Source organism: Danio rerio, chromosome 8, assembly GCF_052040795.2.
Source record: "Danio rerio strain M-AB ecotype USA chromosome 8, GRCz13ab, whole genome shotgun sequence".
NCBI lineage: Eukaryota > Metazoa > Chordata > Actinopteri > Cypriniformes > Danionidae > Danio > Danio rerio.
Window position 1 is genome coordinate 8,388,645 of NC_141028.1, and position 13,904 is coordinate 8,402,548.

General features: G+C 36.6%; 1 protein-coding gene across 2 annotated transcripts in view; it reads right to left on the bottom strand.

The window, feature by feature from the left end:
* Positions 1 to 13,904, bottom strand: part of dock5 (dedicator of cytokinesis 5) — a 174,983-nt gene that overhangs the window by 15,068 nt on the left and 146,011 nt on the right. For both annotated transcript variants that reach the window (XM_087263788.1, NM_001110012.1), the window contains 4 exon segments: positions 8,055 to 8,231; positions 7,077 to 7,160; positions 4,178 to 4,315; positions 991 to 1,157 (listed from right to left, as the gene is read on the bottom strand). In XM_087263788.1, the coding sequence (XP_087119914.1) occupies positions 991 to 1,157; positions 4,178 to 4,315; positions 7,077 to 7,160; positions 8,055 to 8,231 (566 nt within the window).

A 13,904-nucleotide genomic window follows, 5' to 3' on the forward strand; every position in this document is an offset into this window, starting at 1 on the left:
CTTTTAACATGTGTTATCGGTGTAATGTGCACACTATAGACTTTACAAGAAGAAAGCCAGATTTAATACAATCTGTTTGTACTCAATAGAAAAACAAGCTGACCAATGAAAACTTGTTTAAAAGGGATAGTTCACTCATCCTCAATTGGTTCCAAACGTTTAAGAGTTTCCTTTTTTCTGTTGATCACAAAAGAAGATTATTCAAAAAACATAAGTAACCTCGAACCACTGACTTCTATAGGAGGACAAAGAAATAATACAGAAGTCAATGGTTGAGATATTTTGTTTAAATATTTTTGTTTTGGACTATTAAATCTATTTGACTTAGCAATGTTGGTAAATTAAAATAAATTGGCTATATAAAAAATCCTAATATTACTAAATGTATTGTTAAAAAATATATTAATTAATTATCCATATAGAATGATATGAAACATGATATCGTGATTATTCTTGTTGCAATATCGCCCAGTCCTAATTTTAATTTTGCTGGACCTTTAATAAAGTGATGTTCATTATTAGTTCATATTGGTAAATACCAGAACTAATGAAACCTTATAGTCAAGTGTGACTCCAACATTCAACATATATTCTATTGTGTCCAACAGAATGAAAACAAGCTTGTGATGAGTGAATGATAAGTAAAGGATAACAGAATTTTCAGTTTTGGCTGAACTGTCCCTTTAAAGATTGCAATTTACTTCAACATGAGCCTAGGGTTTTTAAATAAATCTAAATTATGGGGGGAGTTGCATGGTAATTAAGGACTTGTTTAATGAGAATCCATTTATCCAGCACCTACAACAACCAATTAAAGGGTGTTAAACCAGCAGCAAACCCACTAGCAGTAATGTAATTACACAGCAAACTGAATCATTGCATGACCTTTCCTTGACCACGAAACCTCTGTCCTGCGACAAATGAGCCCTCGGTGTGGTGCAGAAAGCGAGGAGATTAAGAGAATAAGAGCTTTGATTTGTGGATACTGACTCCTGGGATGCGGGTCTGGAGGAGTTCCCGTCAGAGGATCCCGAGCCGCTGGAGTGACCGGAGGAGGCATTTGAGATGGTGGACATCCGTCTGAGTGTGGACGACATGATATATGGCATCACCACTGAACCAACACGACTCTTTTTCTTCTCTGTCAGAGAGCAGGGCTGAGGGTACAGATATACACACACAAAATCTTGTGAATTCACGTAAACACTGACGTGAAACAGTTGAAGAATTATTAGCCCTCCTAAATTGTGAACCCGTGTAAATTTCTAAACATAGTAGTTTTAATAACTCCTTTCTAATGACTGATTTCTTTTATCTTTGCCATGATGACAGTAAATAATATTTGACTAGATATTTTTCAAGACACTTCTATACAGCTTAAAGTGACATTTAAAGGTTTGTCTAGGTTAATTAGGGTAATTAGCAGTGGTGTAGTCCTAGAAAAAAAGGTGGTGTACTATTACACCCGACACAAATTTTAAATGAAAGTAGGCAAAGAAACGACGAAAGTCAATTCATTGGAGCTTATATATATATAAATATATATATATAAACATAAATATATATATAAATATAATATATATATTATTTTATTTATTTTTTTATACAACGGTTACCTGTATTTAAGTTAACTCAAAAGGGCCTGTGCATACATGGAAAGACAGCTTTTTAGCTTACTTTCTTTAGTGGCTTATTACTTTACATTTTATAGGTTCCTTTTAACATCTATCAGCAATTATTTTTAATTGCCACATTCGTGCATGCTTGTTTTAAACCAAACTATTAGGAGTCTGTCTTCTGTTGTCGCTATTATATACTAGTAGTTACCCTTTTAAATCGCACATTGTTACGCGATTTATGAGTAGTGTTTGCCTAATTGTTTTTAGTGTTATATATGGTATAGTGTCGTTCACAATTAAGACAAATGTGAAATACTGTTTTACAGGGGCGATTTTAGGATTTTAATTTTAGGGTGGATCAGGATCAGATCCTTTTGGGGTAAACAAAGAAAAATGTGTCATATACATATATTTAAGTAAGAATTGTAAGAAATAGGCACATCTTAACAAATTAAGTTGTGAGTTAAAAAAAACCTGTTTGGTATACAGTTAAAGGGGACGCAAATACATTTAAATTAGGGAAGTTTAATCAGAAAAACAAGTGAGTATACTGAGGGTATAGTCAATTATTGATCCTCAGAAGTGGTAATACCCAAACAGCTCATGGAAAAAAGTAAGCATACTGAGTATACGTGCGTATAGCAAGGACTACATCACTGGTAATTTTTGTATAACGATGGTTTGTTCAGTAGACAATTGGGGAAAAATATTGGTTAAGGGAGCTAATAATATTAACCTTAAAATGTTTAAAAATATATATACACTGCTTTTATTCTAGCCGAAATAAAACAAATAAGACCTCCTCCAGAAGAAAGAATATCATTGCAAATACTGTGACAAATTCCTTGCTCAGTTAAACATCATTTGGGAAATATCTGAAGTATTCACAGCAGAACTAATCATTTTGACTTCAACTGTATGTACTGTAAAGCGGGTTAAGATGCTTCTTTTAAAGGCTCTATGCAGGTATGTCTGTCATGTATTCATGGAGATTTTGCAGTTTTTTCTGACTCCAGTTTACATGTCACACGCGCCTCACCTGGACAATTGTAATAGCAAAGTAGTCTGTGGACATGGTCGCATTAAAAATAATGAGCTCAAACTGAGAAACTAGACATACAGTAGGACTCGATCTAGGCACAAAGTCTAAAGCACAGGGCGCAAAAGCATTAAGGGCGTGTCCGAATCCACTTTTGGTATTTTAAGGACAGAAAAATCTGCTCTGCGCAGTGGCGCATGGTCTAACAGGGTTGTGCTTATTCTCTTAATGAGTTATAGGTGTGTCAGAGTCTCATCTCCCCTTCCCTTTAAGAGTCAGTTGTGTGCATTTGCTTTTTAGATGGCAGACTTAGTAAGTGGAAAAACTTTACTAGCGAGAAAACAGTTAAACAGACCATCTGCAGCACGAGGATAAAGAACAAGCCTCCTCCAATCGGCCTCTTTACTTTCACTTTCAAGGATAAGGCAACAGTGTCATACTCACTCCACTGAAGACGTCTATTAGACTACAAATTTCATTTCTTTTGTTAAGTGCAAAGATTTGCTTCAAAACTATTTCTAAATTCAGTTCTAATTTCCAGCAAATTAATAAATGAAAAATAATATTGAAATGTGGTCAAACAACTATTATATCCAAACACACATCCTATTCTTATGCCCTATATAGTCCAAAACCTGACAAATGGACAAATCTAAGCTTGTTTTTAATAAAACAAATTTAAATATGCATATATTGAACAATACTGCTAATGACAATCACATTATACAAAAGCAAATTGTCATGAGTAAACTGAAAAAATAACTGTTTGTTCAGTACAAACCCAAAGATCTGAACGGAAAGTTTTCACATGCACATTACACCCCATGTTTCCTAAGCTCTGAAGCATTTTCACCCAGAAACGGCAAATCCCTCATTTCAAGAGTTCACACTTAGCTGATGATTGATTATAAAATGTGTTTGGCATGCTGTCCCGGGAGAGAGCTCTGAGCTTATAAGATCCTTTATCAGGGCAAGAGGGGAGTTTGAGTTCAGGTAGATCTCGAGAACTCCTCTGACTTGTTTATGACTAATGATAGATTACAGGGATAGCCATAAGAAGATATACTGCTTGCTAAGAGCTCGTCTATGGTGCCAATTTGTTTTGGTCAATTTACTTATATCGCATGTTTTTGGACGGTGGGAGGAAACCGGGGAACAAGGGGAAAACCCACACGAGCACGAGATGAACATGCAAACTCAACATAGAAATGTCGACTGGCCCAGTAAATACTAATCAGTGACATTCTTGCTGTAAGGCTACAGTGCTAACCACTGGCCCGCTGTGTCGCCCAATATAGAAAAAGAAGAGAGGAGTAAAGGTAAGAAGGGAATTCTTCAAGACAAAGATAACTGAGGTAAAAAAAAAACCTCTTGTTATTTATATTGAATTTGGAATCGTCTGATTGGTGAATCATGTGTTCGCTAATGTGGGACCAGCTGTGGTCAATCATAAGCACGTGATCCTCTAGAAATTAGTTTATGAATAAACTTCTCTTGGCCTAGCGTCTGTCGGACTGACCAGAGTAATGACGCCGTAGAGTTTCTCCACTTTGGCACGCAGGTCCTGGAAGCAGGTGACGATTCTGTTGTGAAGTGGTTTAAGCTGCTCCGTGGATTTCTCTCCATGAATCCGAATCCCCTCATCAAGCAGCGGGATCTGAAGTGTTATCAACATTAAAAATTAAACACTGAAATGCATTTCACTTTGATGCTTCTATTGCACAACACAAACACAGTTAACCACTTCATGTCAAATCTACTGTAACTTCCAGCAGTTTGCCAGTAACTTATAATAATTACAGATATACTGTATTTATGTTTACAGCACAGTTTATCTTGCTGTTTATGCATTTACAGTAAGTTTATGTATACCTTTACTGTAGAATATACAGTAATTTTCACAATGCAACTTTAAAGTTGAACACTGAAGTCCACTTTACTTTGATGCACAACCTACATGCTGTTAACAATAGCCCCTTTCACACAGTGATACCTGTAAATATCTGGAAAATTTCCGGAACTACTTTACAGGTATATTTAAAAAAACGCTGTTCACACAGGCGAGGACGTTACGGAATTTTTCCGGAAAAGAGCATTCACACATCCAACGCAAAATGCCGGTAAATTCTGACATCATTAACCAGAAATGACCTCTAAACGGCTGCGCTTGTGTTTGTAAACATTTGACTACATTACAAACTCTTCGGATGGATCAGTATTGAGTACAACTCTAATGAAAACATAGGGAAACACTTTCGCATGTCGAGATGTTCATGATATGTGTGTGTGCTGGCGCTATGGGCGCTCACGGGCACACGCAAAGCTTGAAGGTAAACAAACAACGGATTATCATAAACATTTTATCGATAATTATTTACACAGCATTAAGAAGGAACATAGAAACATTATCTGACTAACATTAGCAGCTAAAGGTGTCTGGAAAAAATATTCAAAGGCTTTTATTCTCATAAACCGCGCGCACATGAATGCGTCTGACTGTTCTGATTGGCTAAAGCAGGTTTCTCACGTCAGCCCGTTCTAGACGTGGACGCGCTTATTACGGCAATCTTCCTTCTGCATTCACACAGCGCAGCATTCCGGCAAATTACCGGTAATGTTACAACTTCTCTTTCTGGAAAATAGCCAGAACGAATTTACCGGTATTTTCAAAACGGGCCTGTTCACACATACAACCTTTCCGGAAAATTGCCGGTAATTTTCCGGAAAGGTCTGTATGTGTGAAAGGGGCTAATGTCATGTCGACCCTACAGTAACTTCCCGGCAGCAGTTTGCCAGTAACTTACAGTAAATCAGTTACAGCAGATATACTGTATTCACGTTTACAGCACCGTTTATCTTGCTGTTTATGTATTCACAGAATTTAATGTATATCTTTTGTGTATAATATACACTTTAAACTTTAAAATACAATAACTTACTGCATAACTGTCCTACAGAAAAATAGTTTATATTACAAGTTAAAAACTGTGTAGTTAACAAATATCTTTAACAATGGTCAGTAAATATGTTTACAGATGGAATCTGCCAACTATGCATTAGCATATACAGTAAATGATTTCAAAGCATTAGATTTAGACAAGAGTTTATTATTATTATATAAGCCATGATATCATATAATCATGCATTCTTGACTGTTGCTGGTTTTCTTTGTTGGAGAGAGGTCAAATGCACACTACACTCTGTACCCATGTAGCGAAGAATTCTGGCCAAGATTTGGCATAAATCTGGCACAGCAAGCATTCGTCCGGCACTTGCACACAGCTTGTGGGCCAAACATGGCCCTGGTTAGGCAGAGGTGGCACCGTTCTTAAGGCGGCACACAATACATGGACCAGATGTAAATAGTAGTATTTGGCCCAGATGTTAATAATTGATATGTGGGCAATCTAATTTTGTCTTTTCTTGACCCACATTTACTATACATTTTTAATATTTTTAGGTAAAGGAAAATAAGTCTACCAATCAGGTCGCTTCAAGAAAAAGCACACCCACAGTGTGCCTAAGCGAATGGTTTATAAATTTAATTGCAGTTGTAACAAAACAACATATTCGGCCCAGTTCAGGCTCAGTTATGGGTTAACAACTTGGTTGAAACTTGGCCTAGATATGGTCTATGTTTGGCCCTTGTTTGGAAGCCAGACTTGGTCCAGTACGGTAATTCACTGAGGCCTGTGGGCTAAGCAAAAGCTGATTGTGTGGGCCAGAGATATATTGCTATGTGGGTATAGATGGCAGAAAATAAGCCTTTTTTGCACTTTAACTGATAATCAAAAGTAAACATGACAAATGCTACCTTGTCCCAACAGGGAAAACCAGTAACAATTAAGAACGCATGATTATATGCTGTCACGGGTTTGCCAAAAATAAAGTGTCTTATAATGGAAGTCAATGAGGCAAAAACAGCCACAAACATAAGGAAAGGGTAGTACATTTTAAAGCATTTTCCCCAAATAAGTGTCAAATGAAGTGTCTGATGAAGAGCCGAGTGGCTCGAAACGTTACATGTTCTGTGTCAGCCTTTTTAATTTAATAAATTTGTATTTTTGAAGCCTTGGTGTTGCCGCCTTTGATTTACATTTAATTTGCACTTTATGCGATTTTGGCTGAGCACCCAATTAAGAGAGATGTGCGTGCTTTGTACAGTTTTTTCCCCAAATAAGTGTCGAAATAAGATTTGTCACCAAAATCATTCCATTAGCTAAAACAAAAAAAAAGCTGTGGTCAAATTAAGACCCAAAATCACCTCATAATGGATGAAAACATCCCCAACAGCACGCAAAGGTTAATTTATAAGGATCTACACATTTACTGTGGACTTTGTTTGCATCTTTCACAACTGGGGACATTTTAAGCTTGTGCAAGTGATCAAACACAACACAGATCTGCAGAAGTGTCACCTGCAGAGCGATCAGGTGTTTTAAGACTTCAATGCGTTCCAGGTGGTCAGGATTCTTCTTCATGTAGGCCTCTGTGAAGAATGCCTGAGGGCCGAAACAAAAATTTCAATTAGGAAGAGCTGGCGTTTCAGAAGACCTCATGCCTTGAGGCGCACATCAATTTTTCATATCTGACCAGGAGAAAAGGCATGACTGGTTCCGCTGAGAGTTATCAGGTGAGCAGCTTGATTTTGGGGCTTTGGTTAAAAATGAATGGACCTTTTTCACTTTTCTGGAACTCTCAGAAGTGGAAGTCGTCATAGTTGGGTAAACATGGGGTTCCATCTTAACAAAGTGCAAAATCTAAAGGCTGATTTGTACACTGTCAAACCCAACAGTCAACTTTATTAAATGAAATGAGTGTAGTTGACTCAAAATTTATTAAAAGTTAACTCTTCTCATTTGAAAAGAGTTTTGAACTCAGTGTTGAAGGTAATGAGTTAAATACCTCCTTACTTCAACCTAAACGCAGTAAGTTCAGAGTACTCGTATAGATTGTTTTTAACTCAATTGGTTTCCTCAAATGGTTTGAGTTGCTTTAACTTATTGGGTTTTACAGTACTCCGCTGGTTTGAGTTCTCTTCATTTATTGGGTTTTATTATGCTCAAATTTTGCCGTTTACGGGAGAGAACGGGAGAGTAAAACAAGTATGTTTTTTACAATCCTATTTGCTGAAATGCTCTATGATGGATATCAAGTGTGTGAGACTGATAACGGCAGCCAGAAGAGAGAACAACATCAAATTTACTGTCCCGTCCCCGTAGACTGCATTAGAAACACCTCGCACAAGCAGCAGTTTTTTGTAATTTGATGCAAAGATTATCTCATGCATACGTAAATACATACATACTTTCAAGGATTTAAGATTTTAATGACTGTTAAATATGTCAAAACATTCTCGTGAAATGGGTCGATAGAAGCAGCAGAAATGAGGAAACCTTCTCGTAGTTGGAGAAGCCGCCCATGACAGCCGGGTCCACTATTCCATTGAGCATCATTGAGAGCGGGTGAACAGGGCACGAGCGGTCACATGCCTGCTGCTGGACCAGATTGCTCAGCTTCTCATTGGCCAGCTCCATAGTTTCTATGGCGTTGTCCAAAGGGCTGATCTCTTCCTACAAATGAAGAACAGTATGAGATGATATCCTTTAGAAAAGTCACATTTTTAAAACTATTATACTATTCTTGCGGTATAAGGTTTTAGATTTTTCATGTTTTCAAAAAAGATTTTTTATCTGTTTTTTTTTTTAAAATGTCTTTTACAGAAATAGCAGGACAGTTTTAAAGAAAAATAGAAACAAATATTATACCCAACCCTTCCTCCATAAACAAAATAAGATGACAAAATACATAAAAATTATTTCCCAGAGATGGGCTGCGGCTTGAAGAGCATCCGCTGCGTAAAACATGTGCTGGATAAGTAGGCAGTTCATTCCGCTGTGGCGACCCCAAAATAATAAAAGGACTAAGTCGATAAAAACTTAATGAATGACATAAAAATTAATAAGAGTTTAAAAAAAGCATACAGTAATTACAGTCAATTATGGATAAAATATACAGTTGAAGTAAACCTACAGTTGAAGCCCTATTGTGAATTATTATTATTATTTATTTATTTATTTATTTATTTATTTATTTATTATTATTATAAATTTTTTTTATTAAAATATTCCAGAACTGGCAGGATAGTTTTACAAAAAAAGAAACAATTACACAAAAAATTACAAAATAAATAAAGATGGGAAAATACATACCAATACACAAAACTTTAAAAAGGAACAATAAGTTCAAGTTTAATAATTTTATTAGGGGCAGGGAAAATTAGGGCAGTAGCATCATGACACAACAAACGCATACAAACAAAAATCACTCAAAAACAATATATAAAAAACACACCCCAGCATGCTTCATATTAACTTTGGAAATATAATAATAGTACTAAAAACATAAAAAAATCAAATGTGTTAATATTTAGGGTTATAAAGTCTAATGGCTTCAGGAAGGTGAATTTATATCTGTTAAATGAGAGTCAATTCATTATAAATTAGTGTAAATTTTGTACAAAATAAATATTAAATTATTTGCATAAAAAATACCAACAAACAAAAATAAAACAAACCAAAATGATAAATTTAGACCGTACTCACACTATCTACAGTTGCCTTGAACCTGGCCAAAGCATGCTTGTCCTCCCTCCCGTCTCCCCTCGACGGCTCGCACTCACACTACATTCGGGCCTGGGCTCGCTTACGTCATCAATGATGCACTGTTCAGTTTAACAGATGAAAAGCGCTCTCGCTGAGCACAGTGGAGATTTCTTTAGTTATATCATTTAAGTCATTTGGGATGCGGTGATCCGCAGTCAAATATTTCACAGAACAGATCCGCCACTTTTGGCGCTCATAAACAACAATAAAGTACTCGTGCTGCAGGAATTAGGAGCTTTGCTGAAGGTGTGCAGCTGTCGTGCAGTGAGGGGTTTGCGTCTTTAATAAACTACGACAGTTTGCGCTCATTGAACGGCAAGAATGATTAATTAATCCACATCAAAAATCCCTTAAAAGTCACGTCTCGCTTTCAGTTTCGGGCTTTGGCGCATTTTGCACTCACACAAGCGTGACGCGCCAAAGCCCAAGTGAAATGCGTCATCTTCCAACCGGGCCAGGGCCGGCCAAGTGAACCATGCCTGAGCCCGATTCAGAGCACTCACACTTCTCAAACGATCCGGGAAATGGGCCTGGGCATGGTTTGGATAGCATAGTGTGAGTACACCCTTAATCCACAGATACTTATACAAATACCTCATTAAAATCCTTCAGCAATTGAAAAACCCTACGACTTAAATTGAGAGTGTGTAGACGTACTCACAAAACATTCTAAATGGGTGCCATGTCTCAAAAAAAGTACTAGAATTGCCATTTAATGTGAACCTGTTTTTTTCCAAACAAATGAAGCTCACTGTATGTCCAGCAGCAGATGACTATCCACATCAAAGCAATGTATTTTTAAATTCTTAATCAAACATGGTTCCAAATAAAGTGAGAAAAATAATCACATATTTCAAGAGTTCCAACTTAGCTGATGATTTTAAACTAGTGTGTTTGCCATCCTGTCCCAGGAGAGAGTCCTGAGCTCAGAAGATCCTTGGGCCCGGGGCTCTCTCCTGTTTCATTGGTAGATAGGGGAGTCTGAGCTCAAGTAGGTCTCGAGAGCTCCCCTGAATACAAGCGTTCGGCCTATGCTTTGATTATAGGGGTTGCCATGGCGGAATGGACCTCCAACTGTACCAGCATATGTTTGTGTGGAGAATGCCTAGTACTAAAACACTCATAAACTTTGCCAATTTGATTCATTCAATTCACTTATAATGAACTGTCTTTGAATTGTGGGAGGAAACCAGAGTACCAGGGGAAAACCCACGTGAGCATGATGAGAACATATGAACTCCACACAGAAAAGCTAACTGACCCAGTTCGTCTGAGTGGGGAATCATGTGATAGCTAATACAGGACTAGCCATGGTCAATCAAAACCATGTAATCCTCTCGAAATTAGTTTATAAATAAACTTCACAAATGAGTACATTTTTCAATTTATACTTAAAAGGTACTATGGCATTTGTTATAGGCTATTTGTTTTTTGTTTTTTTTTTCAAATAACCAAAATTGTATTATTTAACTCAAGTTTTTATTGAATATATTTTTAAATAACCAAAAAAATATGTTAGGTAAACATGTTTCAGGTTATTTTTTGCAGCTAAAAACATTCCAATGCCATGCATTTCAGTTCAAAACAAGCGATTAAACTTAAAAATAAATGAAGATTGTTTATATTGTGACTTTTCTTCGTTTTTTTTCAACAAGTGAATTTATTGCTGCTGTATTAACAGCACAACACATAAATAATTATCCACTTTGTAAGAGAATGTAAAGGCATTGAAATATATATTTTTTCTTTTAGCTATAATAACCGGCCGGGCAGGTGGAGATAGATTTTGGTAGCCAGACTGAAAAAAACAATAGCCCTGGGATGTCAGGCTAAGGGATTTTGTGAGCCTTGTATATAAAATGACCATATTTAAAGCACTGTTAATTGCTAAAAAATTATACAATTGCATATTTCATTAAGATAAAAGATGACTTTTCTTGTCATCAAACAGTTGTGCTGCTTTTGTGATTTTTTTATAGCATAGGGCTATAAAAATAAAAAGTTGTTTTTGTCAAGTTAAAAAGATTACAAATTCTTTTTATTCATCATAGCAGTGAAAAAGGGGGGGGGGATCACAAAAGCAGCACAACTATTTGATTTAAAAATATGTCTATGATTGAACACCAACCTAGCATATTTTAATTATTATTACTGTAGGATAATTTGCTATTGAAGACTGGAGTAAAATTCAGCTTTGCATCACAGACATAAATTACATTTTTACATAATGTTAAAGGGCTGGTCCAGAGTGCATCTTTAAGGCTTGGTTGTGTTTATAAGATGCAAAGCAATGTGTGCTCATGCTTTATTTGTAAAAAGATCATGTTAATTTTTCCAAATATCTTTTTTTGATTGTATACAGCTAAAATGAAAACCACATGTTTCCTACTTCCTCCAAAAGACCCTCACTCAAGAGGCTCTGATCGGTCAGCTAACATAATGTGCTGTTATTCTCTGATTAGCTCCAGGTCACCAGGAAAAGCATCAAGCCCCTACAAGTGCATGCTTTTGCGCTGTGCGAATACTGTCAGCCAGAGTACCTGTTAGCCGTATCAGTTTGAGTCTGAATCAGACAGAAAAGGACACAGAGGACACAGCTGAACCTCATGCCTGCTCTCTAAAACAACATCTGACAATTGTCTTTCATATATAATCAGGTTATTAGCATGTGTAAGTAATATAAAACGTTCTCATATCTTTTGCTTGTTCTGTCATTTGAGATGTAGAATGCAGGGACAGCATCTGCATAGAGAGACACTGCAGCGCTGGTGAAGATTGTGGGTGTTTAAAGGGGTTTGACTGATAAATATGAATTTGTAACTAAATTGTTAACAGTGCCAAACTGCATTTCCCATTGTTTACATTCTTGTTTACGTCCTTGCTACAACATACCATTAACGCTAGACACTATGCATTAAATAGATTCAATTCAGCTTTATTTCTAGAGCGCTTTTACAATGTAGATTGTGTCAAAGCAGCTTCACATAGAATAGTATAGTGAATTAAAACAGTGTCATTTCAGTTTTCAGAGTTTAAGTTCAGCTCAGTTTAGTATGGTTCAGTGCGGTTTAATATTAAATACTGATAATCCAAACACTGAGGAGCAAATCCAGATGCGAAGCTCTACGGGTCTCGAACCATGCAAGCCAGTGGTGACAGATCAATATTAACAAATAAAAACACTTACAGGTTGTGGCTCACAATCCACAGCTTCTGCTATTATGGTTGGAGCTACTCTTTCTTTGAGGAGGTTTAACCGAATCCAGCACTGAACTGAGAGATTCTGGAAGTTGTCCTTTATCAAATGCTAGAGCTATATATATTTTTTTATAATTCTCTGGAACATAATTAAAATTCAATTGTGAGCACTTCTGTCTTTGTGTCGAAGTCCAAATATAGAAACAGAACAATCTCTGTGGAAATAGCAGCGTTTGGAAGGCATTTAGGCTTTCTCTGCTAGATTACAGCAACTCTGGCCATGCCCCTTCGCTGCACGGGGTGTATGCGCATGGAGAGTGCATGTAACCTGAAGCGTTTGTGATCTAATTAGTCCTGGATGTATTTTTTTGTAGTCCCCAAACTTCGCTCGCTGTAGGCTTTGCTAAGCTAACTCTGTGAAAGCCAATGTCTCCCTTTGCATTGAACTTTGCGCAGATTACATTTAGAGATGCTGTTTCTGCCCACACAGCCACATTTTATTTATTTTATTTATTTGTTTATTTGGCAGGGACAGTGTACATTAATTAGCATTTCTGCCAATGCACCAGAGTTAGCCCGAAGGCTATTTTTCATCTGTTGTCCCTTAACAACCTAGAAAAAACAATACAAAATTATACAATCTATCAAACATTTTTACTAAAACAGACATGGTCATATAGATGTTAAAAGAGAATATTTACAAATTAAGCTAAAACACCAATATTTTGTAATAGAGATAAAAATAGTTGAAACACATTTAAACAACAGATCATTAAGATGGTGGGCACAATAGGAAACATGCTAGTTTCAATTTAATCAGAATGATGACACGTCTGATTCTATATAAACCAGGTTTTTAAATGTTTTTTGAATATATTAAATGAGGTTATATCTCTGATGCTGCCAGGGACAGAATTCCACTCCTGTGCACCTGTAACTGAAAAGGCACCCTGACCAAAGGTACTTTTCCGGAGTGGGACAATACAGTCTCCTCGGGCTGCCCCTCGTGTTGCTCTGTATGTGGTGTTCCTGACATTTACAAACTGACCGAGAGGTGTGGAGGACAGACCATGAATGATTTTATACAACATTTTACACATCAACTAACGTTTAAATTATGATATCGTAGTAGACCACCCCTTTAAGTAGAAACCATTGCTACACATTGCAATAACTCCTATTAAATAAATGCAGCCATGGTGATTGTAAGAGAATTCATCAAAAAACATGAAAAATAAATATCTTATAGACCCCAAACTATTGAGAAAAACATGAAATGACATATCTAGAGACTGGAATATGATAACTTCTATTTTAGTCCTGGTCAGCATGTAATATCCTAGCAACAGCATGGCATTGAACTAAAAAGCACTGTAGTTGTGC